The 27984-nt window shown below is 50.0% G+C and overlaps 1 protein-coding gene across 3 annotated transcripts; it reads right to left on the reverse strand.

The window, feature by feature from the left end:
* Window positions 1-174: 174 nt before the first annotated feature.
* Window positions 175-27764, reverse strand: FAM107A (family with sequence similarity 107 member A). Of its 3 annotated transcripts, XM_039695426.1 has the most exons (5): window positions 27480-27764; window positions 16593-16656; window positions 6960-7134; window positions 3807-3963; window positions 175-3388 (listed from the first exon to the last, which is right to left on the reverse strand). In XM_039695426.1, the coding sequence occupies exons 1-5, from the start codon at window positions 27501-27503 to the stop codon at window positions 3281-3283; spliced, it is 528 nt and encodes a 175-aa protein (XP_039551360.1). In that variant the 5' UTR covers window positions 27504-27764; the 3' UTR covers window positions 175-3280. The 3 variants fall into 3 exon arrangements, with proteins under 3 accessions (XP_039551360.1, XP_039551359.1, XP_039551361.1); XM_039695425.1 differs by lacking the exons at window positions 16593-16656; window positions 27480-27764 and adding an exon at window positions 15123-15837; XM_039695427.1 differs by lacking the exons at window positions 16593-16656; window positions 27480-27764 and adding an exon at window positions 15225-15829.
* Window positions 27765-27984: the final 220 nt, after the last annotated feature.

Consider the following 27984-nt stretch of genomic DNA (forward strand, 5'->3'; position numbering starts at 1 on the left):
ACAAAGCCTGAGTCACAATTTGTGTGCCTTTATACTTTCATCAAATTGAGATGATATCTGGGGATAAACAGTGGATGCAGTTGGGTGCAGATGATGCAAAGAGCTCATTGATGAGCGAGTTAACACAACATTAACAAAGGAATTGGTGTCAGACTTCACTGTTCTTTGTGTTCATTCAGTTTATTTGGCTGTTGTCTGTTTGTATCCTTGGAACTTTTTCAGTTCTTTGTGGAAAAGAGCAAAATATACAATCATCATTTAGTTTATTTCTTCAGAAGAGTCCACATTAAACAGTGAGTTAATTCAGTAGAGGTGCCTGATATATAGTTTTATATAAATTTATAAACACCAACACAGAATACAGACTATATACCACACAAGCAACATACACAGTGCAAAAAACTGTCTTCCATCAATATTATCTGATAATCTGTACCTTCTGGATACACCAGTTTAATTCAGGAATGTGCTTCAGAAGCATAGGAAAAAAATAATGCAAAAGAAAGAGACACAAAGATACCCCAAAATCTTCCTGGAGATACCTACCCTGATTTTTTAGGGTGCCACCTCCTCACTGCTGTTGCATGAAGCCCAAGAGCATAGGTGAAAGCTGTACAGGCTCTGTGTCTGAGCCCAGCTGGGGGTTATCAGTTCAGAGGGGTGAGAAGAGCTGTGCTGGAAAATGCTGTGATGTTTAAGCCAGTACTTCAGCAGTGAAAGGATCATTTCCCATGTGCCATCTCCGAGGGCTGGAGCCTGGAGCTCTGCTCAGGGCTGAAGCTCTCTCTGCCCTGCTGGGTGCCCCAGGGTGCTGCCTGTGCTGCCTGTCCCTGCTGGAAGGATTCCTTGTGACTCTGCTAGCCCAGCCTGGGTTGGGACAGTGTCACCCAGCCCTTCCTTGCCCTTTGGGACCTCTGCTGGAAATGACCCAGACACCCTCAGCCACAATGGACTGCGTTGTGTGCAGCCCCTCTCTGTGCTTGGTAGACAAAAGGAGATACTTTGATTTATTTTTCCCCTCCAGGTAATATTTGAATACTTAAGAAGAGCAGCAAAATTCTTTCTGCCTCTTCACTGCTGACCTTACTGGATGGCTCCCACCCAAGGACTTGCATAAATGCTCCTGTCCCAGCCTGGGTGAGCTGATAACATGGATTTCACTGGTGCATATGGAGTGACAGATTGCCTCTCCTGGAGTGCGTTTCCATCTGTGGCAAAATTACAAATTAATTTGCTGAATTTTTTTGAGCTCTTTGATCAAGGTTACTTAATCTGTGCCATAACTCCTCACAAAAACTCAGCACAGTAATTCTGGCTTGTTACTATGAGTATCATAGTTACTGATGTTACCTATGGAGCATCATGCAGTGTTCTTTACAGCTATATGCAAGCATCCTTAACAACACTTCTTTATCCTTGGAGAAATTTGGCTTTTTTTTTCCCCTGTGAAAAAATACTGGATGCTTCTTCTTCCTTATGGTTTTAGTCATAACCTGTATAAAAAGCTTCACAGTTGGAAAGGCTGTGAATAGATCCTTTAAAATTTTTACCCATAGTGACAATATGCACTGGATTTCTGAAATAAAATAATGTTTAAAATAAGCATATGAGCAAGGGCCTTAAAAACTACAGCAGAGACAGTGCCATGAGATGGGATGCTCAAGTTAAGGGCTTTTATAGGCCAGTCTGTCACAGAAGCTCCATACCTGTATCACTGCTCTTGACACATGAGGTGGCTCAGATTTTTTACTCAAGCTGCCAGGTCAAGCAACAGCCCTCTGAAATGAAACATCCCACTGGACCAGGAGACTAGAGAATGGATTAGTAACTTTTTAATAAATATGTATAAATGCCCAGTTTCCCTTAAGTTACATATAGATCCACTGAAGATGTGGATAATAAATGTGGATTAACCAGGTATTACCTGCCCAGCTGACGAGGTCTGCTGAGGCCATTCAAGAGCCAGTGTCCAAAGGCAGTTGGTGAGTTATGCTGTTCAGGCTTTGTATCAGGGTTGGTGTGAGAAGCAAGAAGCTGAGATATTCCTGAAAACACACTCCTAGCTCTAGATAGATATCCCAGGGCACAGGTGCCCTGTGAGTGTGACAGGCTCTGCCCAAACATGGTGCAAATGCACCATCCACCTCAGCTTGGCTATACCAGCAGCAAAGAAGAAGATTTGTGAAGTGGCAACTGCAATGAGGCAGCTCTGACCTCTGGAAAAGGGGATGAGGAGCACTGACAAGTAGTTTTGCACCAGGACCTACGTGCCCTGTACCCCCTGGTGCCCACAGGTACCAGCTGCATGCAGGGTGGTTAACGGGACAGCCTGGCACCAGTGGGACATGACCACATCACCCCCTCTCCATCCCAGGGCATTTCTGGTGGCCCTATGGTAGCACATGTCCAGCTGCTGGGAGAGGGGATGAAGGTCAGTAGTGCAGGGGCAAGACGCTGTTTGTCTGTCTGTCTGTCTGCTGCATCCACAGGGATCTGCTGCCTGGTCACTGCACACTTCCATGGACACCCATGCTGGGAACACCCAGCCTTTGCCTTCTGCACAGAGCATTTGCCTTCCACCTGGGGAGTTGATGGAGCAGCCCAATGTATTTTCTGCCTAAAAAGCCACTTTGAAATGGCTGAAATGCTGTTTAAAGCTGCTTGTGAAGTATAGCTGCACCTGCCTGTGCTGCTCTGGTAAGGGCACACAGAGGTTGGTATTTCTGATAGAGCAGGTGAGACACACAGCCTCAGCCACACTTGACTGGCACACTGATGCAAAGCCAGTGACTCTTGGGAAAGCCATTATGGTCACTTGGGCTGTTCTCAGTAATACACAGATTGTCCCTTTTAGTTACCAGGTTTCTAGGAGGCTCTCCAGAGCTGCAGCTGCCCTCTTGTCCCCTTGTGCCTGGCAAACCTGCTTCCACAGAGAAGCAGGAGTCCCCCTGGCTGTTCCTACACAGACCTCCCTGTTTGAAATATTCACTGTGTTTCTAGAGTTAAGCAAGAGTTAGCTGGTGGTTAGTGTGCACCCACAGTCTGGGGGGAAAATAACACCATTCTCTCTGCATCCACTTGTGTGAGTACTTTGGTAAATACTGCACTTTTCCCACAGTGATTCCCTCCTGGTCTGGGAAAACCTTTTCTGTGCCTTCTACTGGAGCAAGTGTTAATAACTGCAAGTAGCCCCAATGGTGTGGCTGGGAATGTTCACCCTGTACAGAGATTTCAGTGGGGGTGTTGGCCTTGGCAGGATCTTGTTGGGTTTTGGCAGAAGCTATGCTGCTTTCTCGTCCCCTGTCACCGTTGATGTTCTTCTCAGGTTTTCCTTGACTTTTATGAATTCTGGTGCATGGTCTTCCTGCTTCTCCTGCTCCTTCTCCAGCTGTAAGAAAGAATTCTTTGTGCACATGAGAGGACAAAAGGGCATCAGCTACATTAAAATACACGGCTTCACTATTGCTGGGTCCAGTTATTATTGCTCAAAGCAGTTTATTATTGCCCCCCAATGGAGTTTAGGGTGCTTTAAACTTGAAAAAACCCCAAGGACACTGTGTGGGACCCAGAGGAGACCCATGGCAAGTGGTGTGTAATGGGTGAAGTGGTATAAAAGTGGTGGATCCCAGTGTGAGGATGAGAGAGCTGCAGCTCTGTGGGGCAGCAGTGGAAGATGTACTTTGGCTCCTGTTCTATAGAGGGGTAGCAGTGCTACACCTTGGGTTGAGCCTCTGCCCAGCCATCTCCCCTGTGCCTTGTGTCAGGTGATTGGGTTAACCCAAGGATGGCTGAAAGCTCAGTTCTACCTGATCCAGCCTCTGGTGCCTCTTTAATAGCTCTTTTTCAAAAGGAGACTGCAATTTCTTTGCTTCTTCCTCTTCCTTCTTCTGTTTGATGAGCAGGTCTCGCCGTCGGTGCTCGAGCACTCGCTGCAGCTCTGGCTTGCTGTCCACGCCCAAACCTCTGTGGATAAAAAGCAGATAAATGAGGGCCAGAGCACCTACACCTGGGGTGTAACCACTGCCAGCCTGGCAACCCCAAAACTTGTCTTGGTCCTAAATGGAAGCACGGGAGACCTGTGTTCCATGAGATCCGTGAAAGATCCATGAACCAGCCCTGACCCACAAATCCATCCACAAGGTCTGAGGGTGTTTGATGGTGCCTTGGCCTGCTTGCTTGGGATGAACAAATGTTGCAGTTCGTGTATGGCACATTTGGTGCTGGAAGTTCTACTGATCCCATTGCACCGGGGTACCACAGCTCTCTGTGTCGGGTGTGGAAAAGGGACCTTCCGTAGGCTCCTGCTGCTCCTGGTTTAGCGTGTCATGTGTAGATTCAGCGGCGTTGAGAACATGTGCAATAATGACGATTTTTTTCCCACCAGCAGGGGTAGTCATTGGGCTGCAGTAATTGTCCTGGCAGCTCCTTCCTCCCCGCGCATCCCATCTGAAGCTTTGCTTCATCTGAAGCTTTGCTCCGGAGCTGAGGGCCGGCGATCCCCCTGCTGACATGGATAGTTGTGGATCAAGGGGCCAAAATGAACTGTCCTTTTCTCCTGGAAGCCGGAGGATTTGCTGATGGCACAGGTGCCCGAGTCCCCTTTGGCTACTTGATGCATCCCTGTTCTGTGAGGGGTGGGATCACAGAAAAGGAGACACAGCAGGGCCATGCAGGCAAGGCATAAATGTGTAGCAAAGAGATAGAAGGTGTTCCCTGAACAAATTTCAGAAACCTCATACTTTGGATATTGCCATACCTGAAGTAGTTATGGGTGGTGTTTGGTTTTCCTGTGGGTGCAGGTCTGTGTTGAGAGAGGAGGGGATCTCCCCATGCCTGTGCCAAAGGCTGGTTGGTTTTGGCCAAGGCTGTTTGAAAGTAGAGGCACCAAACCCTGTGGGCTGTGGATTTCTTGGCAGGGCAGCAGGTGCTGAGGTGGTACCTGACATCATGAGAAGCTGAACTGGCAGGCAGGAGAGAGGAATCACCCTCTCCAGGTGCAGCAAACCTCTCACTGTCACAGCACGGCTGGGGCTCAGTGCTTGCATCCTCCCAGTACCACTTTTAATTATACTTCCTATTGTAATTTATTTTGTTTTGCTTAATGACAGGACAAAGTTCACAGCAACATCAGTGAAGGCAGCCTTAGCCTTGGCCCCAGAGCTTTCATTGTGGTTTTTGAAGCAGGAACAACTTGGATGCTGCAAAATTGCTTTTCCCAAGGCTTGAGAGCAGGAAGACCTGCTTTGGCTTGCTGGAGACACAGCTTGCAATGTTGCCTGTAGATTTGTTACTATTCTTTGATTTAATCAGCCTGTGTTAGTGCCCAGAGGTGTTGAGTAAGATAAGGATTTTGTTACACAAGCTGCTGATTTCAGTTGCTTCTCCCTGCTGCTTGAGGGGGAAAAACCAACCAAAGCAGAAACAGGAGCAAGTCATAATTCCTTCTCTCTCCCCTTCTCCCCTCTCTCCCTCAATGATAATATTTAACAGGAAGCAAAACTGGTAGATTTGAGAGTGACAAGAAACCAGCGACAACAGATTACTTTTTGCAGTAGGGTTTGTTTCACATATTTGCTGAAAAATACTTGGGAGGTCAGAGCCAAAACAGCTTTAAACTGATGCTTGAGAGGGGCAACACGAGTAGGTGGTGCAGGGTGCCTGTGCTGGAGCTGCCTCCTGCCAGCACCTGGTGGCACACGTGGATGTGACACGGTGGCAGGCACAGAACTGGAACACAAAGAGGTGATGTACTTTGTGTTTGCCAGTGTGATCTGGTGCTGCAGGGTCTGCACCTCCTTCTCTGCCATTCCTCTCTGCTGTTTCCATTGTAGGGGTTCCTTGTTCCTTTGCTCCATCATGGTTAGATTGGAATAATGTTCTGTGAGATCAAAGGCAGTGCTGGTAGGTGACCCTTTGAACTGGACAGTATCACTAGAGAGGAGATGGTCACTCTCACGCCAGAGACTTTAAAAAATATCTGGCTAGTATAGTGACAGCTGCCTTGATGCCAGAGAAATGTCCCTGTAATACTTCTGATTCTGGGAAAATCAAATCAAACCCAAGCCCAGCCAGTGCCAGTATTGATTAATACACCCTGCTGGCAGGCTTGATTGTTCACTGAATTAATATACGTGTCTGGTTCTTGTGATGACTGCAGTCCTTTAGAACAGAGGCTGTGTTCCTTTTCATTAGGCAGCCAAAGAGCTTTTGTGTCAGGGTATTTCAGGGTGTTCAGAAAATGTCAATAAAAAGCCAGCAGATTTTTTGCTGTGCTTAAAAGCCTCTGAGCCGAATATGATTTTATTGCACTGATGTTCAGACAGTTGCCACAATGGAATGATGCAGTTGTAGGTTCTTGATCATTGGTATGGTTTTCCTGATGTTGTATCTGTACCCCCAGAGAGTTAAATTGGGGTGATGGGGTAGGAAGTCAGGAATAGGAATTCTAGCCTGTCTTTACCATTTGATATTTAGGGAGTTGGTGAGTAGCCTTGTGCAGATGATCTCACCCCACTGCTAGCTCAGCTTTCACTGGCTGCATCCAGCCGGCACCTCTTCCTGCCTTTGGATTGACCTTCAAGTGCACAGACATGCTGTGCATTGCTGGGGACTTGGCAGATCAGTGATGGAGACAGAAAAACCAGAAAACCTCCAAGGGACACCAAAAAGGGGCTGTAGGGATGCCTTGTATCTTCCAGTGCTTGTGAGTCTAAAAAGTGCCAGCCAGTGCTTCAGGATGGCAGAGCTTTTTGCTCTATTTTTGTAAAAGAAACGGTCACCTCAGAGAAAAGAGGAAAGGACACAGCCAAAGAGGACAGGATACTGTGTTTGCAAGTGAGGGAATTTATCCTGCTGTTCCAGCTTGCAGTCTGTCACTGGCACCTGTGCCTCAGCTCCTGAGCTCTGACAGCTCAGCACCTCTTGGGCTGCTCCAGTGGCAGGCTGCAACCTCCCCTTACCTTTTGTGGTTCATCAGCAGCTCTCTATGCAGCTCTTGATGGCTCTTTGAGGCTTTTACAGGATTTAGGAGCTTTTTAGGTTTGATGAGGTCTGGGTTTCCATCTATGTAGTCTGGGTGAGTCAGGATATTCCCACCATCTGGTCGCTCCCGCTGTATTTCCGTGTACATCGATGCTGGAAGAAAAAATGAGGTGTTTGCCTGAGAAGTCTCACCCTGCTTGGTGTGAGAACCCCAGGAAAGGCTGAGGAGAGAAGCTGGTGCTTGTCCTGGCTGCTGGACACCATGTCAGTGTCAGAGTGCACGTGCCTTCATGTGCTAGTGTGGGATTTTTAGAGGTTTTAAAATACACTCCCTTTGAGTTGTTGATGAGACACATATTAATTAGATCACTTAAATTACTTGCCAGCCACTCACTTCAGTGGCTGCAGAATTTAGTGCCAAGGATTAATTAAATCAAGATAGATCTAACTAAAACTGGAAGCAGCCATGGGTGTAGACTGTGTTGAGCTGCTGCTTTGGGCGTTCTGGATGAGGCTGTTGGTCCCATAGCACAAGTGGATGCTGTGGGATTTAAGGGGCTTCTGAAACACTGGCCTGAGGAAGTCCTGCTGTATCTGAAACCTCTTGTCAAGGAAAGATTTTACTGATACCCTGCTGACCTATTCATCAGGATTGAGTCCAGGGCCAAGAAAAGCATCCTTCGCCCATGCAGTCTGTGATCATGCTGCAATAATTTGTATGTTCTGGATGTAAGAACAAGAGCCCACTGTTTTGGAAGGAATGGCAGCTTGGATTTCAGGCAAATCACAGGGCATGCTCGCTGCTGGTGTTTTTCAATTCCTTTACATTTTCTCTTTACAAAAAACTCCTACAAAAAGTGAGTGCAAAGCACAAGTTATAAGACAAACTGCATGTGGTGGGCTGTGTCTTTAAATGAGGAGCACAGTAGGTCTGCCTCCAATTACTCAGTGTATGGTCTAATCAGGTGCTCAGAAAGAGCAATTTATTCCTGACTATTCACTTGAACAATTTGGAAGTTTACCAGTAAGAACCAAAAAAGTCCCAGGAAAAGGGTGTAGGCAGCTTCATGTCTTTAAGTGTCTCATTATTACAGTATTTTTTGAGGCCTACTGTGAAGTTATATGGGTTGATGGAGCTGGAAGAAAAACAGTTGTTCAGTAATGTTGCCTCTTTCTCTTATTTCAATCTCATGTATAAAAGGAATACAACCTTTTTAAAAGAGAAATCAATAAAAAAAAGCCAAGAGAAAGCAGGCTAGGTCATTCTTTCACAGTCAGTAAGCACTTAAAAATGTGAAGTGGATTGCAATCAAACAAAATTGTGTAAGGAATAATACTGCTGAAGAAAAGATTCAATATCAAACAACTTCTCATTGAATGTTAATGTGGCCAGTGCCCTACTGCTTTGGAACAAAGGAAAACAAATCAGAGCCCATTACAGGAGTGTAATTGGGGTGAATAGTTCGGTACATATTTAGAGGGTGCTTGGAAGCTGCAACCAGTGATTTTTTGTATCACATTATTTTCCCCTAGGATCACACATCACTGCTGGCAGAAGGGAAGGTGGTGTGGTTTGATGTTTGCTGGCAAGTGCCAGGCTGACTCAAACCCTTGCAGGGCTGGACTCCCCAGGCTGAAACTGGGAGCTCAGCCTTGCCTTCCAGGGAGATGCAGGGACTGAAGAACAGCCAAGGGTTAAGGCAGTGCAATTTCATGGCTAATTTTTGTTAGATGAAAGCCAGGTTTGCAACAATGAGAAAACATATCAGATTTTCAGTGGGGTAAAATGGCTTCATTTTTTTCCTTGTATTTATCTCTTTTTTTTTTTTTCTTTCTTCACAGAAGAGGCAGAGAAAAGACAAGGAAGGAAGGTACAAAACCAAAGGTTTGTTTTGGCATGAATGAAGTAGTTAAACTCCTATTTCAAATGGCAAAGCTCTGTCTTCATTTTTCAAACAAAAAGGTCTCTCCACGGAGTAACTTCAATAAAATGTCAGGTGTTTTTAATGGAAACAGAGTTTTTGAAAGCTGTGCTAATAGACTAGGCTCAATGTCACCGTGTCATCCCACTGCCCTTTCCTGCTGTTCCTGTGTAGTCCAGGGCTGCCTGCAATGACACAGGTGCCCACAGTTGCTTGTGTGTTGGTTCCAAATCCTGATGCATGTCAGGAGAAGGGCTGGGACATGTCCATCTTGGATTTGTCTATCTTAAATCCACCTGACGTGCTCTGCTACGGGATAATGCCATGAGAAGAGAGTGTGGAAGGATTATGCAGCCAACCAAGCCTGAAGGACCAACCTGAGTGTGTAAATGGCTGAAACTCAAGTGACTTTGGTATTTTTCTCTGGACCAATTAGCTCTTGGGTTCTGTTGCTAAGCTCTTGGGGCACTGGTGCAGCACTGCTCTTTATTAAATACTCTTTTCCCCTGCCTCCATGATGTATGGTTTTCCTTTTGCAGCTCAGGACTGGGAGTCCCTTCTTCCCTACCCCAAGACCCAGATCCTGGGAGATTTGCTTGGGCAGGTTTGCTTTCCCCACATCCACAGTCTGTGTGGTATTTTGAGGGAGCACCATGGTGAGCCTGGAGTTTTTGGATGGGCTAATGTAATTATTTCCAGATTGCAGCAATCTAACATTGCATGACTGAGGCTTACAAAGAAACAGCCATTTATCAACCTATTCCTGAAGGCAGATAGGGAACTTTTCCTTTAAACTAGTACAAATTACGAAAAAAACTGGGAAAGAAGGAGTGGGAGGAACTGAAATGGACTGGAAGCTTTTCTGGGCTGGTTCTGTTAAACCAGCATGTGAAAGTCCTCATGAGGAGTGCAATTTGCCCCAATAAACTGCGGGGGCCAGGACACAGCAGGTACCTCTGTGCTTGGTTTTCATGGCACTAGATGTGCCTAGGGGTGTGCAGAAACCCACCTCGAGGGTTTGGCTTCCCGTGGGTGTCTGTACTGCTGCCCCGGGGACAAAGTCAAAGCCCTGACTGGGACTGGAAGGAGCCTTGAACCTCTCTACAAGAATAGCACTTCAAACCTTCAGAAGCCCTCAGCCTGGAACAATTCAAGGAATGTCTTCATTTACACTGAGCAGAAAAAGAAAATGAGAATATAAAAATACTGGCGTGTCTGGAGCACAGCTTGGGGTTAGGTAAGGATGGGGCATCCTTTCTCCTGCAGGTTGGCAAATAGGACCCAGTGCAAAATGTTTGTCAGGGAGTAGATCTATCATCTCCGAGACCTGAGGTAATGCATGTCCATGTAACAGAGACAGAGTGCTATCAGGCTGCTTTTTGTCATTATTTATGGTGCTGGAGGTGTAAATCAAGCCAGGTCTCTGCAGTGGATTTACAGCAGGATGTCTGTTTTTGCATGATTCAGCCGCAGATCAATGAACAAGGCTCTGCCCTGGCACCTCCCTGGCCACCATCATAAATCAGCAAAAGGTGTTGGACATTTTTATTTTGTTCTTTGCAAGACACAAACAAAAAAAATACATGTGGATGTTAAGACCCCCTGCTGCACTGAGGAAGACAATGTGATCTTTTAAATAGGTCTGCTTTGGAGTGTTGCTTATAAAAAAGTAACTCTGTTTGCTTCCACAACTCAGGCTTTTGCTTGCTTTTAGGTATTTTCCCTTTCTTCATTTCTAGAAGCTCAAAGCTTTCTAGGGAATGTGTGTTTCCAGCTGCTTTTCTGTTAGTAAAAAGCAAGACTGCCAGGATGAGGATGCCAGGGCTCCTGCAGGTACTTGGACATCACACATGGAGTTATCTCCTCTCTCAGCCATACTGTGAAATGAGCCTCCAGTCTGTTAGTTTTCTAGGAGACCACACAGGGAATTTTCAGCATCTTTGAGGTTGCCCAGAGACCAGACACCCTCCTGCCCCAGGGTGTGGGACTGGAGAAGCAAAGTGATTATTTAATATCTTGTTCTGTTCTGACCTAAAGCAAAGCCCAAATTCCTGCTCAGACCACCTGGAAATACTTATAAATCCCCCAGTTCCTGGGAGAGTTGCAATAAAATCATCACTCTGCAATCCTGGGACAAATTGTTTCCACTTCTGATTATGCTCATCTGCAATCTTTATGGGAAACAGAATATCAGGCAGCTTTGGTGCAGCACTAAATACTTTTGAAAGCATGAATGCTGCAAATTTATATTAAATATGCTCTACTAAGAGTGTAAAACAGGGTGTGCTGCTTGAGGTGCTGAGTGGCTTTTGTGCAGCCCCCAGAACAAGGAGAGATGTTTTAACCTGCTCCTGGAGAAGAGGAAGAAGATGAGGAGGGAGAGGACTGGCTCATGCTCAAGGACAGGCATTGGACACGAAGGTTTGTCTCAGCTGGAGCTGGGCTATGCTTCCTTTGGCTGCTGCTGCTTTTTGGTTTTCCCTCACAAGGAGGAGATGCCCTTCACAGAACATTTATTTAGGATTAAGCAATTTGTCTCCTGGTGGTGGATTGCCGTGTGAGCCCCTCCATGTCAGGACTGTGCACTGCTGCTGGCAGCCTGTGCTACCCTTCCTGTGGGATGGAAATAATCCCCAGGAATGTTAAAGGGATTAACAGTCCTGGAAAGGGCAGGTAACCTGAGGGATGCAGCTCTGCTTAGGCTGCCTACATGGCTACAGCTGCTCTTTACAAGGGAAAAACTAAACAGGCTGGAAATGGAGTTAATCCATAGCTGTTGGATTTAGAAAGCTGTAGAGTGCAGGACTGGGGTCCTGCCCACACCTGTCAACCTGCACCTGTACAGGACAGCAGCTGCTTTTTGCAGGTTTCTATGTGAAATGCCTGACTTGTGTTTTGCCAAGGTCTCCTGACATCCTGCCCCCTGTGACATCTTGTTTTTCCCCTGCACATCCCTCAGCCCTTTCCCATGCCACCTGCATCCTTAAACTGCAAAGCTGTCAGTGCTGCCTTCTGCACCACAGGCCAGTGTTCAACTTTAGCTGAAATCTAGAAAGCAAATGTAGTTCACAGTGTTTTATTTCTGCTGTCTGTGTCATTTGAGAACTGAACTAAAGCATCTCAGATGAGTTTTGTCAATAGGGCCAGATGATGAACAAACTACTTTTGTTAAAAATATTGTACTGGCATCCATTTCTGGGCAGATAATGGGCCTTTGTGTAATGCCACTCATGTAAAAACAGTCAGAAGGTATTATTTTGGGAATGGGATCTGTACTCAGAGGATATTACTGTCTGTAGCTTTGTGAGACCCTATTACTTGGTAGAAGGGATAAGGCTGGGCAAAAATCTCAGGATGTCCAGGGTCACAGCCCTGGATCTGGGTTTGTAAAACCACTGATCCAAGAGACCACTTCCTGAGCAGAAATGATCACTTACAACTCTGGTTACAGGGAAGAACCTCTGGTTTTCTGGATGCCCACGATTTATTAATGAATGAGTCTTTTTTAAAGAACCAAGAGATTAATGAAGGGCTGCTGACAGCAGCTGGTCATACACGTCCTGCAAGTCAGGCAGCTGCAAAACCAACACACAGTGTGGGCCAGCAGAGAGAGTTTAAAGCTATTTACACAAGTAACCTGGGCCTGGGGGGTAATGCGGGTTTCTAACACTTTTAACTACAATTATGGGGGGAAACAATCCCTTTTCTGGGTCTCAGACCCCAACAACATCCAGTGCCTGAGGAACCCTCCTTTCCTCACAGTGAGAGTACCATATCACATCCCTCTTGGGAATGCTGAGAGGAGCAGGGCCTGTCCTCACTCCCCACAAGAGTCTGCATGTGCAGGTGGAGATGTGTGGGATCTTTAAACCAGCCTCTGTTACTTTTAAGCTCTTGCATGCTTCTCTGTTAACCAGAACTTAAGGTTTTTTCCTTCATTTTAAAGTATGAACTTTCTGTCAACGCATTTCCAGTGTCTGAAGTACAGCTGCAGGTGGAGATGTGGGATCTTTAAACCAGCCTCTGTTACTTTTAAGCTCTTGAATGCTTCTCTGTTAACCAGGACTTAAGTTGTTTTTTTAAAAAATTTTTAGAGTATGAACTTTCTGTCAATGCATTTCCAGTGTCTGAAGTACAGCTAGAGTTTGGCTCTACAGCTTTCTTGTGAGAGAGTAATGGCAGAAAAGGTCATGCTATATGTTAAGTCCTACAAAGGATAAAGCTTAAAGTTTGTCATTGGTTTTGGATTCTTCAATTGATGGCACTTGCTAATTTGCATGGTTTTTCTAGTGTTAATTAACTGTATTTTAGAAATATGGGATAGCTGGGGTTGGCAAAATGGGAAAGAATTCCATGTCAGTGTCTGAAAGCCCCAAAGCTTTGTCTGATGACAGCAGCTCTTCAGAGGATCATCTGCCAGGAGGACAGGACATTTGACCTCCAAGTTGGGCACTTGCTTTAGGAAGCCCCCTTTGCATGGTTGGTGGGTTCAGGGCAGGGGGAGGGACCTGGATGTGGGGGCTGCTTGATGGGGTGGCTCGCAGTGCCTGGACACCCTGTGGTGGGTGAGTCCCCACAGCTGAGCTCACAAAATGTGCCTCATCACCCCAGTAATCCGTGTGCTGCTGTTACAACAACCTGGAACAAAATACCTGTAATTCACATTAGCCTAATGACTGCTGTGGCTTACTGCCCTGGAGATGGATGATGGTGACGTTAATAATGATAATAATAGTAATAATGTGAGCCCAAAGATTGGCAGATGTTAAACATTACCCTCCCTGGGTGAGATGGCACCAGCTCCCACCCTCACTGTGATTTTCCCCTCCTCTGGCTCCAGCTGTGCCAGCAGCTCGGGAGCACCTCATACCGACAGAGCTGGCACGCTCCCCTGTGCTTGTCACCAGGCGACCGTACCTCTGAAAAATGATAGGTGTGCTCTGGGAAGGAGTCAAAGAGCCTTTGTCTGCTTTTAATCTATAGTTTTAAATAATTAAGCAAGGCTAATTCTGGTATTTATAATGCAATAGGGTGAGCATAACTCGATGTGGCTGCTGTGGGAAGCAGTTCCCAGCTATCAAGTGGCTGCCTGAGGGCAGCAGGCACTCACACTCCAGGTCCCCTCGCCTTCACTCAGCCCTGACGGTCAGAAATAAACCCCACGGGGTCACAAGGTCACAGACGCAGAGAAAACCCTAATGGAAATGTAAAACAGGAGGACACATCTCTGCAGCTCCCAGCACTGCTGCCACGTGTCTCCACTGTTCCTACCTCTGTCTCTGCTGAGCACACGCTGGGGATGGGGCTGCTCACCCGTAAGCCAGTGCTCCCCTCCAGTACAGCCAGTGCGCTCCCACTGGTGTAGCCAGTGTCCCCAGTTCGTCCCCAGTCCTGCTCGCCCTTGCTGAGCCCCAGGGCTGGGTGTCCCATGGCACCAGCACTGCACCTGCCTAAGGGAGCACAGAGCAGTGCTGGGCTCAGCCCCGGCTGCTCACGCCTTGTCACCTGCCGTCACCCCGAAGGCAAAGGACTCTGGATGTCACCATGGGCATCTGCTGAGCATTCATGCACATGGATTTAGAAGAGAGAAATGCCACCAGGTCTGAGGCTTGCTGAGCTGTCTGGCATGTAGAAGTTACCAGTAGGAAATGCTTGCATCATCAGGCAGCAGCAAGTGCCTCCCTGCTGGCAGACAGGACTGGGTGTGCTGGTTAATAATTTCATTTAATTACCTTGGACTGTGATAAGCAAAGATAGCAAGGCTGAGATCCTAGTCTGTTAGCAATCACCAAGACGTCCCATGCCTTTTACAAGCAGCATGTGGAGCACTGGTTTAGTTTTGTTTGACAGTGGCAGATGCTTAGCAGTCCCTCTTGACAATCATAAACTTAGTTTTAATATCTCACCAAATATTTGCTCTGCACATTTGCCTGCCAATGACAGAGATGCACATCAATCAGTAATGAATGCTTAAAGTTAGTTCAAAGGTATTTTGTTAAATACAGAAAATGTCCTCCCATGTTGATCGGTAGGGATTGCGTTAGTCCCCATCCAGCCCAGTGCCTCTCCAAGAAGTTTGCATTGCAGGATGGGCATTCTAAGGGAACTTCTTGTGAGATATGGAAAGGCAGAAGCAGAAGGACAGCTCCTCAACCAGCTACAGAAGTATTAAAGTAGCATGACAGCTCAAAAAAAAATTAAACCCGGGTCCCAAGTCACCTGTGTACAGAGCGCAGCGCAATCCCAGGGGATGAGGCAGCCCGCCCGCAGCAGGGAGCACCGGAGAAGCGGGGCCCGGGGGCAGCGGGGCCCTGCGCTTACCTGATTTCCGCAGCGAGGCCCGGGGGAGCCCGGCGGGCAGCTGCTGCCCTGCGCCCCACGACATGGGGCCGCTGCCCGCCCCGGCGCCCGGCAGACTTTTGGCCGCTCGGAGGAAGGCGCCCGGCTCCTGCCCGCTCCGTGCGGTGCCACAGGGACGGCAGGTCACGTGCAGGTGGCGGCCGTCCCTCCCTGCCGCTCCTGCCACCCCAGCGGGCCCTCACGGAGCGCCGCGGCTCGGCCCGCCAGCCGCCGCTGGCCTTCGGTGCTGCTCCCTCCGCCGCCCTGAAAACTTCTTGCCTCGGCTCTTTGCTGGTGGTGTTTTCCCAGGACAGATGAAGGCGCCGATCGCTTTTCTGCCCCTCAGCGAACAGCTCTGTGCGTGCCCGGGCACCCGAGCTGCCTGCTCGGCACAGCCGCCGCTGCTGCAGGAGAGGTCGCGTCCCTGCTCCACGGAGGACGATTCCTCCTCAGCGTGCCTTAACCACGCTCCTGGAGAAATCAGATCGCCCCAGAGGAAGCCGCACGCCCACTCTCTTTAGCAACCACTGCAACAGCCAAGCCGGCACCAGGGCAACCGCTCGAAGCTATCGTGATTATTCCCTGGCATGTTGCAACACCCTGCCATCCCCGAGTGCCGCACGGCCCAGGGGTGAGGGCTGCGAGAGGGAGAGGCAGCCCCTGCTCGGGGTCCTGGTGGCATCAGAGCTTGTGTGGTGCCACAGCATCGCTGCCCCAGGTCTGCTGCTGCTGCTGGGTGCAGCCCCTGCCTGAGCTGGGCTTCTTGTCCCCAGCGGCACCGTGGCTGGAAGGTGTCATGTTGGCTGTCCCTGAACTGCCACAGCCTGGAAAACCAAAGGCTGCAAAATTGGGGGAGAAGAAGGGGTTAAACCACTCCAGCAACTCCTTTTGGCTCTTCAGTGGGTTCTGTGGTCCAGTTCTGCCCAGTGCCAGCCTGCAGGTGCTCAGTGTCCCAGGCCCAGGAGGGTCAGGGATGAAGCAAAACCATTTCCACACAGAGAAGGGGATGGGAAAAGCTGGGGGCCACCACTGGGGTTTACAGTCACCTTCACACTCTGCGGCACCCAAGGGTGCATTGTCCAGGCCATGTCCTGGTCTGACACTCCTGGCCATGTCCTGCCCTGACACTCCTGGCCTCGTGAAGGACTGGAGAAAGAAGCCAAGTTCTCACCGACACAGGGGTGCTCTTTCACTTAGTTGCACCTTTCCACAGTTTGCACCTCTCCACATCCCAACATTTTCCCCATCCCAGCCAAGGGCTCAGCAGCACCAGGTGTGAGCCGAAGCCCCAGCTCCTCCCAGTTTGCCTCCAAAGCTGTTTAAGGGCCAGCACGGGCTGCTGGCACTCACCTGAACTGCCACTCCCTGGCTTCTTGCTTCCACTCAGGCCCTTGGACTGAAGGGAATATTCTTTCTGGAAGAAAAGACAAGAGAGAAATGAGAAAAGACTGCACAGGTATTGCTGTATCACAGGAAATGGAACATAGGAGAAGTTGCCGGTCCTTTGCTACCAGAGACTAAAAAACATCATTATTATTTTTAACCTCCTGACCAGGAGCTGCTCAGTTTTATTGACATGGGGCCTCAGATGTAGGAGAGGAGAGGCAGGCTGGTCCTCACTCCAAGTGTGTGGTGTGTCTGTGTGCCTGTGAGTGCAGTCAGTTTGACCTGTCCAGCTATGGATTACTCACAGGCAGGGTTTGGAAGACCCCACACAGCTTTTGCACCTAAACCAAGGCTGTGGCAAAGGACAGGCCTTTAAATAGGGAGGTTGTGCAGTTTTTATGCTCAAGCTGTGACCTCACACCCCATGTGTGCCCCACAAGATTTTCGTGGCCCAGCAGACTCCCCTCACATCATGCATTGTCCCATGGCCTGGCTGCTCATTGCACACTTCAAAAACATCATTTGGCTCAATTTGAATGGAAAAGGAAATGGATACACATCTGTGCTCTTCCCCTTGGGTCACCTCTGAACAAGTTTCAGGTCTGTGAGTTCACTGGAGATGTGTCAAAGGGGGAAAAGAGCATTGATCTAAACCTGTTGTGAGCTCCCAAGGAAGTGTGGTTATGGCTGGTGGAAGTGGGAGTGGAAAAGGGCCATGATCCATCAACATCTGCTTTTAACTGAGTAAAATCAGAAAAAGGCCAGCTAAATTTCCTGGATATATTTCTGATGCGCCCTGGTGCCTGACCAGCTGCACAGCTGGGCTCCTCTCCTGCAGAGAGGAAGGGAGTTTGTGGGGTGCTGTCCTGAGCCAAGGGACTTTTCACGGCAAAGCTCTTTATCTGGGAGCTCCTTGCAGAACAGTTCTCTTTGCTATCTAAATTAGTAAGCAATCTCCCCCTGTGCTCCTGTGTCTTTGAGATTAACAAAAAGCCTTTGTGCTGCCCCTGTAGCTCCCTGAAGGTTACTTTGTGAGGGTGGTTGATTGCTGAGTGAGATTTATCTGGAGTGGCTCCTGCAGACAAGGAGTTGCATCATTCACCAGCTGCCCTGTGTGTCTTAGGCAGTGGCTTCATGTCCTAGGAGAAGGTGACACAGGGAGCTCATTCCAGCATCCTTTACCCATTCCATCTCCTGTACAGCTAGGAGAAGGTGACACAGGGAGCTCATTCCAGCATCACCCATTCCATCTCCTGTACACGGGATGGCCCCGTGTGGCTGGGAATGCTGCAGGGCTTTGCAGGGGGATCTCCTTTGGAGGTATCACCCCAGGGTGTCCCTGAGTCAGCAGCTGGCACACCCAGGCAGTTCTGGCATGGCTCTGGGATAGCTCTGGAGCAGCTCTGGTACAACTCTCTGACATGTGTGGTACAGAGTGCTCATCCCTTGAGACGTTGGGGGAATGACATGGTTTTCTCATTCAATGTGCACGTAAAGAGAAAATAATGCTGCACCTGGAGTGTCACTGGTGGGTGGCTGTACAGTTATTAATGAGTACTGGGAACAGGAAAATGGTTCTGGAGGATCCCACAGCCAGGTTCTTGTTACCAGGGCTGTTCATTAGATGGGCTTTTAGCTGCTGAGTTACTGTGTTAGTGATGTTGGCTGCTGGCTGTCATCTCTTTAGCCAATTACTAAAGAGAGTGGCACCAGGAGCTTTCCTGTGTGGACATGTCTCCTGTGTATTAAAAAGCCCCAGATGTGTCAAGCCAGTTCCCATCAGCAACCCTGGCCCTCCCTGGATGTGCAGTGCTGCCCACTGATACGAGTGCAGTGACAGTGACAGTGTGTGCCTGCTGAGGAGCCTGCTGCTGTGAGAGACAGGGCAAACAGCTCTGCCTGCATCTTTAGTAAATCTGCACTCTCAGCAGGGGTTGGGATGGCAGCATCACTGCCAGAGAGGTCAGGCTCCCAGTCTGCAGGCACAACTTTGCTCTGCTCAAGTCACCTAGGGGAAGGCAGGCATTTCACCTCCTGCTGCAGGGAGGCCCTGGAGGCTGGTTAAACATTTGCTCTGCTGAGTTAATGCTTGTTGTGGGCTGAGGTGCTAGGGACCGGCTGTGCAGCCCAGCCTTCCCTCCCACCCTGTGGCACCAGTTCCCAGCACAAACTCCTTCAATCCCAGTACAACCTCAGAAGTCATGCTGGTTGCACTGTGGTGGTGACCTTGGTGGTGGCAAAGCCAGAGGCAGGGGATGTGTAGGCTGGTCAGACCACGCTGGGTCCCTGGTACCCTGTCACCTCTTGGCACAGGTTGGTTGGTAACACACTCCTGCTAATCTCCACTTGAGCCATTAGTGTATTTGCAGAGCAGGACAGCTTCTCCCTGCACCTCCCCAGCTCAGCAGGGCAGTTAATGATTGCCAGGTGATGGAGACTTTTGCCTGCTCCCTATGGGACAAAGCAGGTTATGGCACTCAGTCCCCAGCCAGCTGAGGGAAAGTTGTTACAGTCAGACGGTTTAATTTGTCATAGAGGGCTCAGATGGGGAGTTTGTGTTGCAGTAAATGGGCAGAAAATGCCTGCTATTTCCCAAACCCTTCTATTTCCATGGGAAAACCACTTCTGTGTGCAGTGTGACTGCATCTTGCCAGGAGTAAGAAGTAGTAATAAATCTAGTATCAGTAGTAACACTGTGCCCCTCTGCAGCTGAGCAGGACAGTCCTGGAGACATTGCTGATGGGAGCATTGCTGCTTCCAGCCTGCAGGCAGCTCCTCCTGCCTGGCATCCCTGTCCTGCTTTGACCATGCCAGTGAGGACACCCACTGTTTCAGCTGGAATTAGCCTGGTGATTAAGTGGGTTAAATCCCACAAAGCAACACAAGGTAGAAATAGTAAGTAGTTCCATGCTTTACATGAACTGTTCTGTGTTACTCCCAAACATCCTGGGCAGCTCTGTGCCTCAGCAGGATTGTTCCTGGCCTTGACTCGGATGCCCAGCAGAGAGCTCCTGCAGCAAATGTCTGGAGGCAGTATCACAGGCACGGGCTGCTCTAAACCACCACCTCTAACCACTGTCCTCCTCCCTGGCTCCCCACTAGGGGACTGCAATGCTCCTACTGGAGCTTAAAGCCAGCCAATTTGAATAAACCATTAATCAGTGTTATTTGTCCACGTGTGGGTGCTGTGATGTTTACTTGTAGCACAGCTGACAGTAATTCTGGACTCTGTGCTCTGAGGAAAGCAGGGAAAAGAGCCATCAGCACGGTCAGAGTGCCAGCCATGGAGAGGGTGATGAGAATGGCTTCAGGCAGGTTCAGATCAATACAGGTGCCATTAAGAAGCAGTATCAGAGCATTTGTATTGCACTGTAGCCAAAGTCTGAACTAATGAATTAGGTAAGAAATTGTTGCAATCTGATCAGGGTGATAAAGAGGTATACAAGTGGACAAAATGTCACTTGGGCTGATGGGACTGTCCCACAGGTCTGATTTAGAAGGGAGACACCATTAGCAGGGTTAGACATTGCTCAACCTGTTTAGGAGTAGATGGACTCAGAGAAGGGTACTTTGTCCCCAAGGTGCTGTGACAGCTCCTGACATCAGTGTGCAATGAATGACCACATCATTGATTAAAACAGTCTTAGTGCTAAACACAGAGACTTTGAAAGGAGTTGTCATTACCTGGAACAAGGTTCATTGACGGCTGGGAGATCCAAGCCAGCATTTCTCTGTGTGTTGAAGCCACAAAACATTTGACTTAGAGGTCAACTAAACTGTTCTCTACCATTGCTTTTGAAAAGCCCCAAATACCTTTTGCTGTTTTCAGTGCTCGTATATGCCCCTGGACTCTGAGATGCCATCTGAGCTGTTGCCCAAATCCCCTGTGTTATTGCTGAATTTTGGTCTTTCTCTGCTCATTTGCAGCAGCTGGGACTGATCCAGAGACATCAATGAAGTCATCCACTGGAAGGAACTTCGGAGGATTAGTAAGACTTTTTCCCATCTGTGATGTCAATGCACAAAAATCTATCAGCTCGATTGTTTTGCTGCAAGGTCCTGCCATGTGAGGTGTTGGGGCTGATTTGATTCAGCAAGCCAGGGCTCATGTCTGCTGGGATGACACCATGTTTTTGGTAAGGAGAAACACACAAAATCAGCAGCACAACCCAATGCCTCGCAGTGCTGCTAATGCTCTGAAGGCATTGGCCAAAGGAAGCACTACAGTTTGGATGAATTTCCAAAATTTCTTGAGGGCTAGGAAAGGCAGTGTAACACCCTGCTCCCTCTGGAGCTTGCAGACTGGGCTCTGCCTTCCTGGTGTCGGTCAGGATGGAGCTGCTCTCAGGATTGTGAGAAACTGCATGTTCCTGTCTCTTGCAGAGGCAGTGCCGGGTTTGGGAGGGTTACTCCTTGGCAGGGAGCTTGACTGTGCACATTCCTGTGCTCCCAGCTCATTATGGGACACTGCTGCATTGGCAGGTTTTGCAGTCGGGACGGGCAGGTTCCCAGGAGCCGGTGTCCAGGCACATCCCAGCATTCCTGGGCCAGCAGCTATAAAATCTGCTGCCCTTGTCATGGGAAGGGATCTTGGAGCCACCACAGCACCCAGTGTGTGCCTCAGCCCTGCCCCATCCCTGTCCTGTGCCCGTGCCCAGCCCTCCATGCACACCTGCCCAGAGGGAGCTGGCTTTTCAAACCAAGCTGAGCTTGTGTTACTCCTGGTCCCTGGCCACAACCATAGCTGATTTCACTATCACATTGCAAAGGGCTCTAAGAAATATCAAGTTATTGGTGTGAGATTTCATTACTGGTCTTTTGACCTCTACAAGTCTGCAGCCTTTCTTAGGTTGAAGTGAACTGAGGGCAGATGCATGTGGCCACTCTCACGAGAGCAGCCAGCAGCCTCAAGGATATTTCGACCACAGGAATTTGTAAATTTTGGCTTACAGAAGGGGATCAGGCTCTTGGTCTGCCTGTGGGGTCAGGCTGACACTCCTCAGCTCATGTGCCAGTGTCTGGAGCACCAGCCAGGTGGCCACTTTGCTGCCTGGTCGAGTAGAAAATTGTAAATGCTTCAAATAGTGCTTGGTGTTATTTTATTCATAAAGAACACACAATTTGACACAGATGAGTGCTGTGCTGACCCCTGCCTGTCTTTTTCACCAATGTCATTCTCTCTCCCAAATCCCTGTGGCCCCAGAAGGCAAGCACAGCCCTCCTGTGGTGTGAAAGCTGGAAAATCGAGTCTCGTGTCACTGACTATCAACAAAAAAGGGAAAAAAACCCCAACTAAAGCAGGGAGGCAGCAGCATGGGGATGGAGGCTTGCTGGAGCTGCCAGCCCTGGGGCAGGGAGCTCAGTGGAACTTCCCACCATGGCTGAGCTGAGCTGCTCCCTGGCTGCTCCCAGCACACGGCTGGGGAGGTGGAATGTGACACACCAGACCTCAGCAGAAAATTTCCTGCAGATTAATGAGAGCAATCAGTGGCAGGACTCAGCCCCACAGCAGCCACTGCACAAAGCTCATTTGTCAGCAGTGGAGCTGACTGTGAAGCTGACATCCCACTGAGAAGGGCACGAAGAGGCTCTTGGCACAAAGCAGGGCAGTGCACATGCTGATGGACCAGCTGTTCTGCCTTGGTCCCTGAGGAAATCCTCACCTGCAGTTCAGTGCTTTTTAATCTGGTCCCTTGCAAAGTGCAGAGCACACACCACCTCTGCATGCCAGGGCAAAGCCAAATTGCAGCCCTGTTCACTGCTGGAAATACCCATATCGCCCACCTCAATGTTGTCAGCAGCAGTTAAAAGTTGTTGCTGCAATGGATAAACCATTTTTTACGTGTCTCAGGAGCTTATTCTTGTCCTGTGCTGGAGATGTGATACCACTGCTGATATGAAAGGCTGCTCCACTATTTCTGGGGATGCTGCTGATTGCACAGGAAGAACATCAGTCACTGGCACAAAAGGGCTCCAGCAGCTTTGGAGAGAATTTTTGTCATGCTGCAGAGAGACCATTAAGACACTCTAAAGTGCCTTGAAGAATGTTGTTTTGTGAAAAGTGAGGCTTATGCCACATGATTAATAGTGAGAGTGTTTATTTCTGGCACAGTGTCATGCTGTCCTAGAGCTGCCAGGCATCATCACTGCATTTCACAACTAGGGACCATATGTTAGGGGCCAAGGATAGGGCTGCTATCAGAAATTTGCTCTTATGACACCCCCTTGTTGGGCTCTTTACCTGCCCAGGGTCACTTGAATTGGTCCTTTCCTTGGAAAAATGGAATTTGTGAAAAGCAAGGGCAGGCACTGCTGGTAGCAAATGGTCAAAGCAGAGTGGGGTCTGATCCCTGCAGGCAGCCTGTGCCAGCTGGGTCCTGTGTGGAGGAGACCCCAGAGGAAGGGGCCAAAAAGGAGGAAGTTTGGCTGTTGTCTGGGATGAGGTGCCACCTGCCAGGCTGCAAATACCACCATGGGCTGCAAATGGAGGAGGCAGAGGAGGAAGACATGAAACATCCCTGTTAATGCAGGGTTCAGGAGGAGGCAGCAGATGCCACTTAAGCCCCCCCAGGAGCAGCATGAACCAGTGAAGCCTTTAATTACTTTAATCCATTTTTATTTGAGGACTGCTGAGCCATCCCAGAGGCAGCAGCTGCAGCATTTCCTATGCATTGCTGTTATTGGTCTCTCCATGAGCACATCAAGCACCTCCCTTCAGTCTGAGCCCTCTCCATGACTCCCTTGCAACCCCAGTGCTGCAGGCAGCATTAGCCAGTGCTGGATAACCTCTGTTCTAGCCTTGGAGGGCTGGCAGAACACTTCTCTGTGTCCTGCCCAGCACCCTCACCCATGGATCAAACCCTTGTGCTGCTTGTCATGCATGAAGGCAGAGTTTCAGCCTGGGCTAGCTGTGTCCCAGTGAGTTCCCTGTCTCACTGAGCCCCTTGGAGCTCTCTCAGGAGCAGAATGCCAGCCTGTTTGGAGGCAGGGAGTGGGTTATGTTAGGTGTTGGAGCTGGTTTACTGGTGCTGTCTAGATGCTTGGGATGGAGAAATAAGAAATCAAGCTGTGATCTCATTCTAGGAGCTAGAGCAGCCCCACTGTAATGAGTTTGGCTTCTGAGAGCTGGGATGCTGCAGCATGTTATTCACTTTAAAAGGTACAAAAGCCCAGAGCAGGGTCTCTACTTAGAGTCCCCATGTTTTACTACCTGTGGGACCTTAGAGGGTTGAAGAAGAGGAAAGCAAGAGGCAGGATAAAGTCACTTTAGAGGGCTTCTGTGGAGGTTTTGGGAATAGCCCTGGCCCAGCTCTCCCATTTTGCACTGTGCTGTGTCAGACAGATGAGAGGACTTAGAGATGTTTGCTGTCTCATGGTGCAGAGCCATTATTTTCTGGGTGTGTGTTATTTTTGCCCAGAAATAGGCTTTTTATCACTCATGTCCCCCCTCCTGAGGCACTTTGTGACTTTGCTGCTGTGCCTCTGTAGCTCTCATCCCTGCCCCTCTAAGCAAGCTTGTTGCAGGCAGCACATGCAAACCCTTCTCTCCAAGAAGCACAATGCTCAAGGACACTGAAACATTGTGGTTCCTATTGCCATCTGGTTTTTGGATTGCTCCTGGGGCCAGTGCCACCAAACAGCCTTTGGCATTCTGTGACTGTCAGTGGGGTTTGCTCTGCTCAGGGGCCTTGGCAGCTGCAGCCCCTCTCGCTGACAGGGGAGCAGCCCTGGAGCCCTGGCTGATGAGGGGGGACAGCCAGGGCTGCAGTGTCAGAGCAGGCAGGGTCCCTCGGAGGGATCTTGTGCTGCCCAGGCACAGGGACACTTTCAAAGAGCTGGCAGGGACACTGGCTACCAGCTTTCTGAAATACTTGTCAGGGAGAGCCAGGAAAATCCCACTGTGCCTGCTGCGTGATGGAGCAGAGGTGTCCCAGCTCACTGCCTTGGAGAAATGATTCCTCCCTGCTGAGAGGGGCTGCTGAACCATGGGACTTCTTGGGGTGTCACAAGGTGCCGGCTGTTTCAGACCTCTTTGTCCTTCTGTGGCACAGGCTAAAACACTTCTCTGGCCAGTCTGTCGGGGTCCCTCACTAGCAGTGCAAGTTGTGATTGTGGGGAAGTCCCAACAGCAGCTCCCAGAAGTGCTTGTCCTGTCCTGCTCAGGTGGAGGAGTTTTAAAGGATGTTCTCAAAGCCCTGTTTTCAGCATGGGCAGCCAGGTACTGTGGTTTGCCTGAACAAGCAGAGCCTCTCTCCCTGGCACTGGCGTGCTGCCTCTTGTTGTTCTAAACCAGCCACAGAGCAAAGCTCCCTGCTCAGCAGCAGGGCTAATCCGGGCTCATCTGACATTAGTGTAAACTGACACTCTTGGGAATTTGGGGACAGAGAACTTTCCCTGGGGAAACAGCCACTATGCAAACTCTGCCTTGAGAAAACTCTCTGGAGAAAAGAAGTGGAAAGGTTCAGGTGCCTGGGAACAACCTCCTCCACTGCCAGAGGGTCTGGAGCATCTACCCTGGCACCCTGGGGGATCTGTTGCTGGTGAGGCTGTGCTAGCAGATTATTTGAAGGATGTTTGCTGAGGTTAGAGGGATGTCAGCCACACCAGTGGGGCTGAAGCCCTGCAGAGCAGAGGAATCAGCAGGGAATCATCACCAGCTCATCAGACAATCAGCACCAGCTCTGCAGCATGCACAAACCAGCCTGTGGCAAAGTCCTTGCCTTCCCTTCAAGAGAAGGGCAGCCCAGCAAAAATCTGTGTCTTGCTGGAGCCCTGCTGTTGGCTTGGGCCCACAGAACACTGGTGATACGAGAACAGATTTTTTGGGACTAGATGCAGCCTTTTAAAGTAAAAATGTCCTTGGAGCCATGCTGGCAGCCCTTCCGGTCCCTTTTATTGAGGAGCTGGGGATTGCCTTGCACTCCACAATCCACTACTGTAATCCCCTTGGAGTGCTGCTCTGCACTAAGCCTGAAAGGGGTGCAGCTGAGACTGCTAATGCAGGCTGTGCTGGCCAGGGGTGCTGAGCCCTGCTCTGTGCTCCCTGTGAGTCCTGTCTGGGCTGTTGCTGATAGATGGGTTCAGCCTTGGCAGGTCCTGTGCCCTGAGCTGTGCCTCCTGAGCCCTGGTTCTGCAAGGGCTGGGGGAAGGGGAGCTTTGCTGTCACCTGGACTCATCCTGCTCTTCAGGAGAGCTGGATCCTGCTGTTCACACCTACCCTGGAAAGGCAGCAGAAAGAGTTGTCTTGTTTTCATCTCCCATCAGCATCAGCCTAAGGGTAAAGGACCAGGAGCTGCCAGTCAGACATCCCTGCTTGGTGCCAGCTGGGCAGTGGCACAGGCTTTTGTCAAGCCAGGCAACATTTGGGAGGCTGAAATGGGAGTGACATCTCTGACCTTTTGGTACCCATGAAAGTAAAACTGTCTCAGCTTTTAGGAGCTGCCAGGAAGCTGGAGAGCCCGAGCTCCAGCGTTTCAAAGCCAGGCCATTCAGTGCCGGGCTGTGGTGGGATCGTGGTGTTTCAGAGAGAGGGAACAGTGGGGGAAGCTGTCCAAAAGCAGTCTGGTCTGGTGGTCAGGAGGCTGCCATGGGCTGCTTTGTATGCAGCGGGGTTTAACTGGGTGGCACTGAGCCAAGCCTGACCTAACCAGCTTATTTCCCTGCTTCCAGTAATGCCTCTACAAATGCGCCGGGGCCTGAAGGTCAGGGCCACGTGAGCAGGGCCTGGGGATTAGCTGTGGGCAGAGCATGGCTCCTCCTGGGTGTGTTGTAGTCCTGAGCCATGGAACAGCCACAGCTCCCGTGTGTGCTGGAGCCAGCATGGCCTTGGTAAAGGGATGGGAGCTGGAGCAGCACCTCCTGCACCTGGCACTTGTCAGAAGCCCAGAAAAATAGAGAAATGTTTACTAGTCCCACTTCAGCTTTGATTTTCCTTCTGGGCATTGATCACACTGGCCAGTGGGTTGCTTTTTCACATGTTTGCTCTGCAAGGGTGCCTAGCTTTGGTTTTGGAAGAAAGTCCAGCAAGTTGGCAAAATTCTGAAAGCACTTAGTGCCCGTACCTCTGAAGGCCACAGTCATGCTCGGCTGAGCGTGAAGAGTCCCTGTTGGGGCACAGAGTCACTGCTGTCCCCATCCTAGTGGAAGTTATTACCTAGTGTGGTGCACAAGTATGTTTCTCTTAGAGCTGGGAGATGAGCTATGTAAATCTTATTCCAGACAAGGCATTGCAACTGAGTGGGGATGATGCATCCCTAGGCACTGATGTCATCAGCCATGGAAGCAAAATGACATGCAACATCCTCAGCCCAACCATCTCCAGCCACCTCTGCAAGGCTCTGACTCCATAAAACTGTTTCCATTTGGAGCTGTTTGACCTCTCTCCCCAGGGGATTTGGAGGACAGGGATACATGTTGGTGCTGTGGGACCCAGCCCAGCCCCTCCCTGTCCTGGGAGGGAGCTGGCACCAATTCCCAGTCCAAGAAACTCAGGGCTTGGTCTGCCCAGCATCTGCAGGAGACACCGCAGAGGCTGCTGCAGGCATTCAGAACCAATCTGACATTTCTCCCCAGAGAACCAAACTTTGTCTGTCCTAAAGCCACTCTTGCAATGCTCTGATCCCTTCCTCGCTGTCCTGAGAGCCCCGGCAGGCCCCGAGGCTGAGCCCATCAGATGGAATCACCTAATCCGGCCCTGACGAGCGGCTCCCGCGCCCCGGAGCGGCTCCGTCCCTCTAATCCGCGGCTGCCCGCGGCACGCGGGGGGAACCGAGCCCCGCGTGAGCAGAGGCGCCTTCTCCATCCCCTCTCACCGCCGCAGCCCCTGGCAGAACCCACCCGGAGCCTTGTTACCTTTTTGCCGTGGGACGCGCCCATGGTGGGGATGTGCCGGCCGCGCTGCCCTCGGCGGGACCCGGCGGCTCTCGGCGGTCACTGCCGGGGACACCCGCGCTGCTCCCGGCCCCTCCGCGCCTGCTGCGGGGCGGCGAGCGTGAAATCCAGCCCGGCTGTGGCGGGGTCGGGTGGGAAAGCTTGCTTTTCCTCCCTTCTTCCAGCACGTGGAGAACTCATTTTCTTCATGCACCTAACGGCTGGCTCGCACCCAGGCTCTGCCCGGGCACAAAGGCAGCTTTCATGCTGTGGATGCCCGGTTTCTAAGCCGGGATCCGTATTTTGAGAGGCTGTGGAAGATTACGGTAATTGCACTTGACAGGGCAAGATGTCACAGGATGCGGATTCGCCCAGCTGCGGCCCGGCACCGCAGGTCCTTGCCTGTGGCATCTTTCCTAGATACTCCTTTGGTGCTTTGCCCAAACGGACCCCAAAAAACGAAGGAAGATTATCCCTCTGCTGCCTG

The sequence above is a fragment of the Passer montanus genome, unplaced genomic scaffold (assembly GCF_014805655.1).
Source record: "Passer montanus isolate IOZ18808 unplaced genomic scaffold, ASM1480565v1 scaffold9, whole genome shotgun sequence".
NCBI classification, from domain to species: Eukaryota; Metazoa; Chordata; class Aves; order Passeriformes; family Passeridae; genus Passer; species Passer montanus.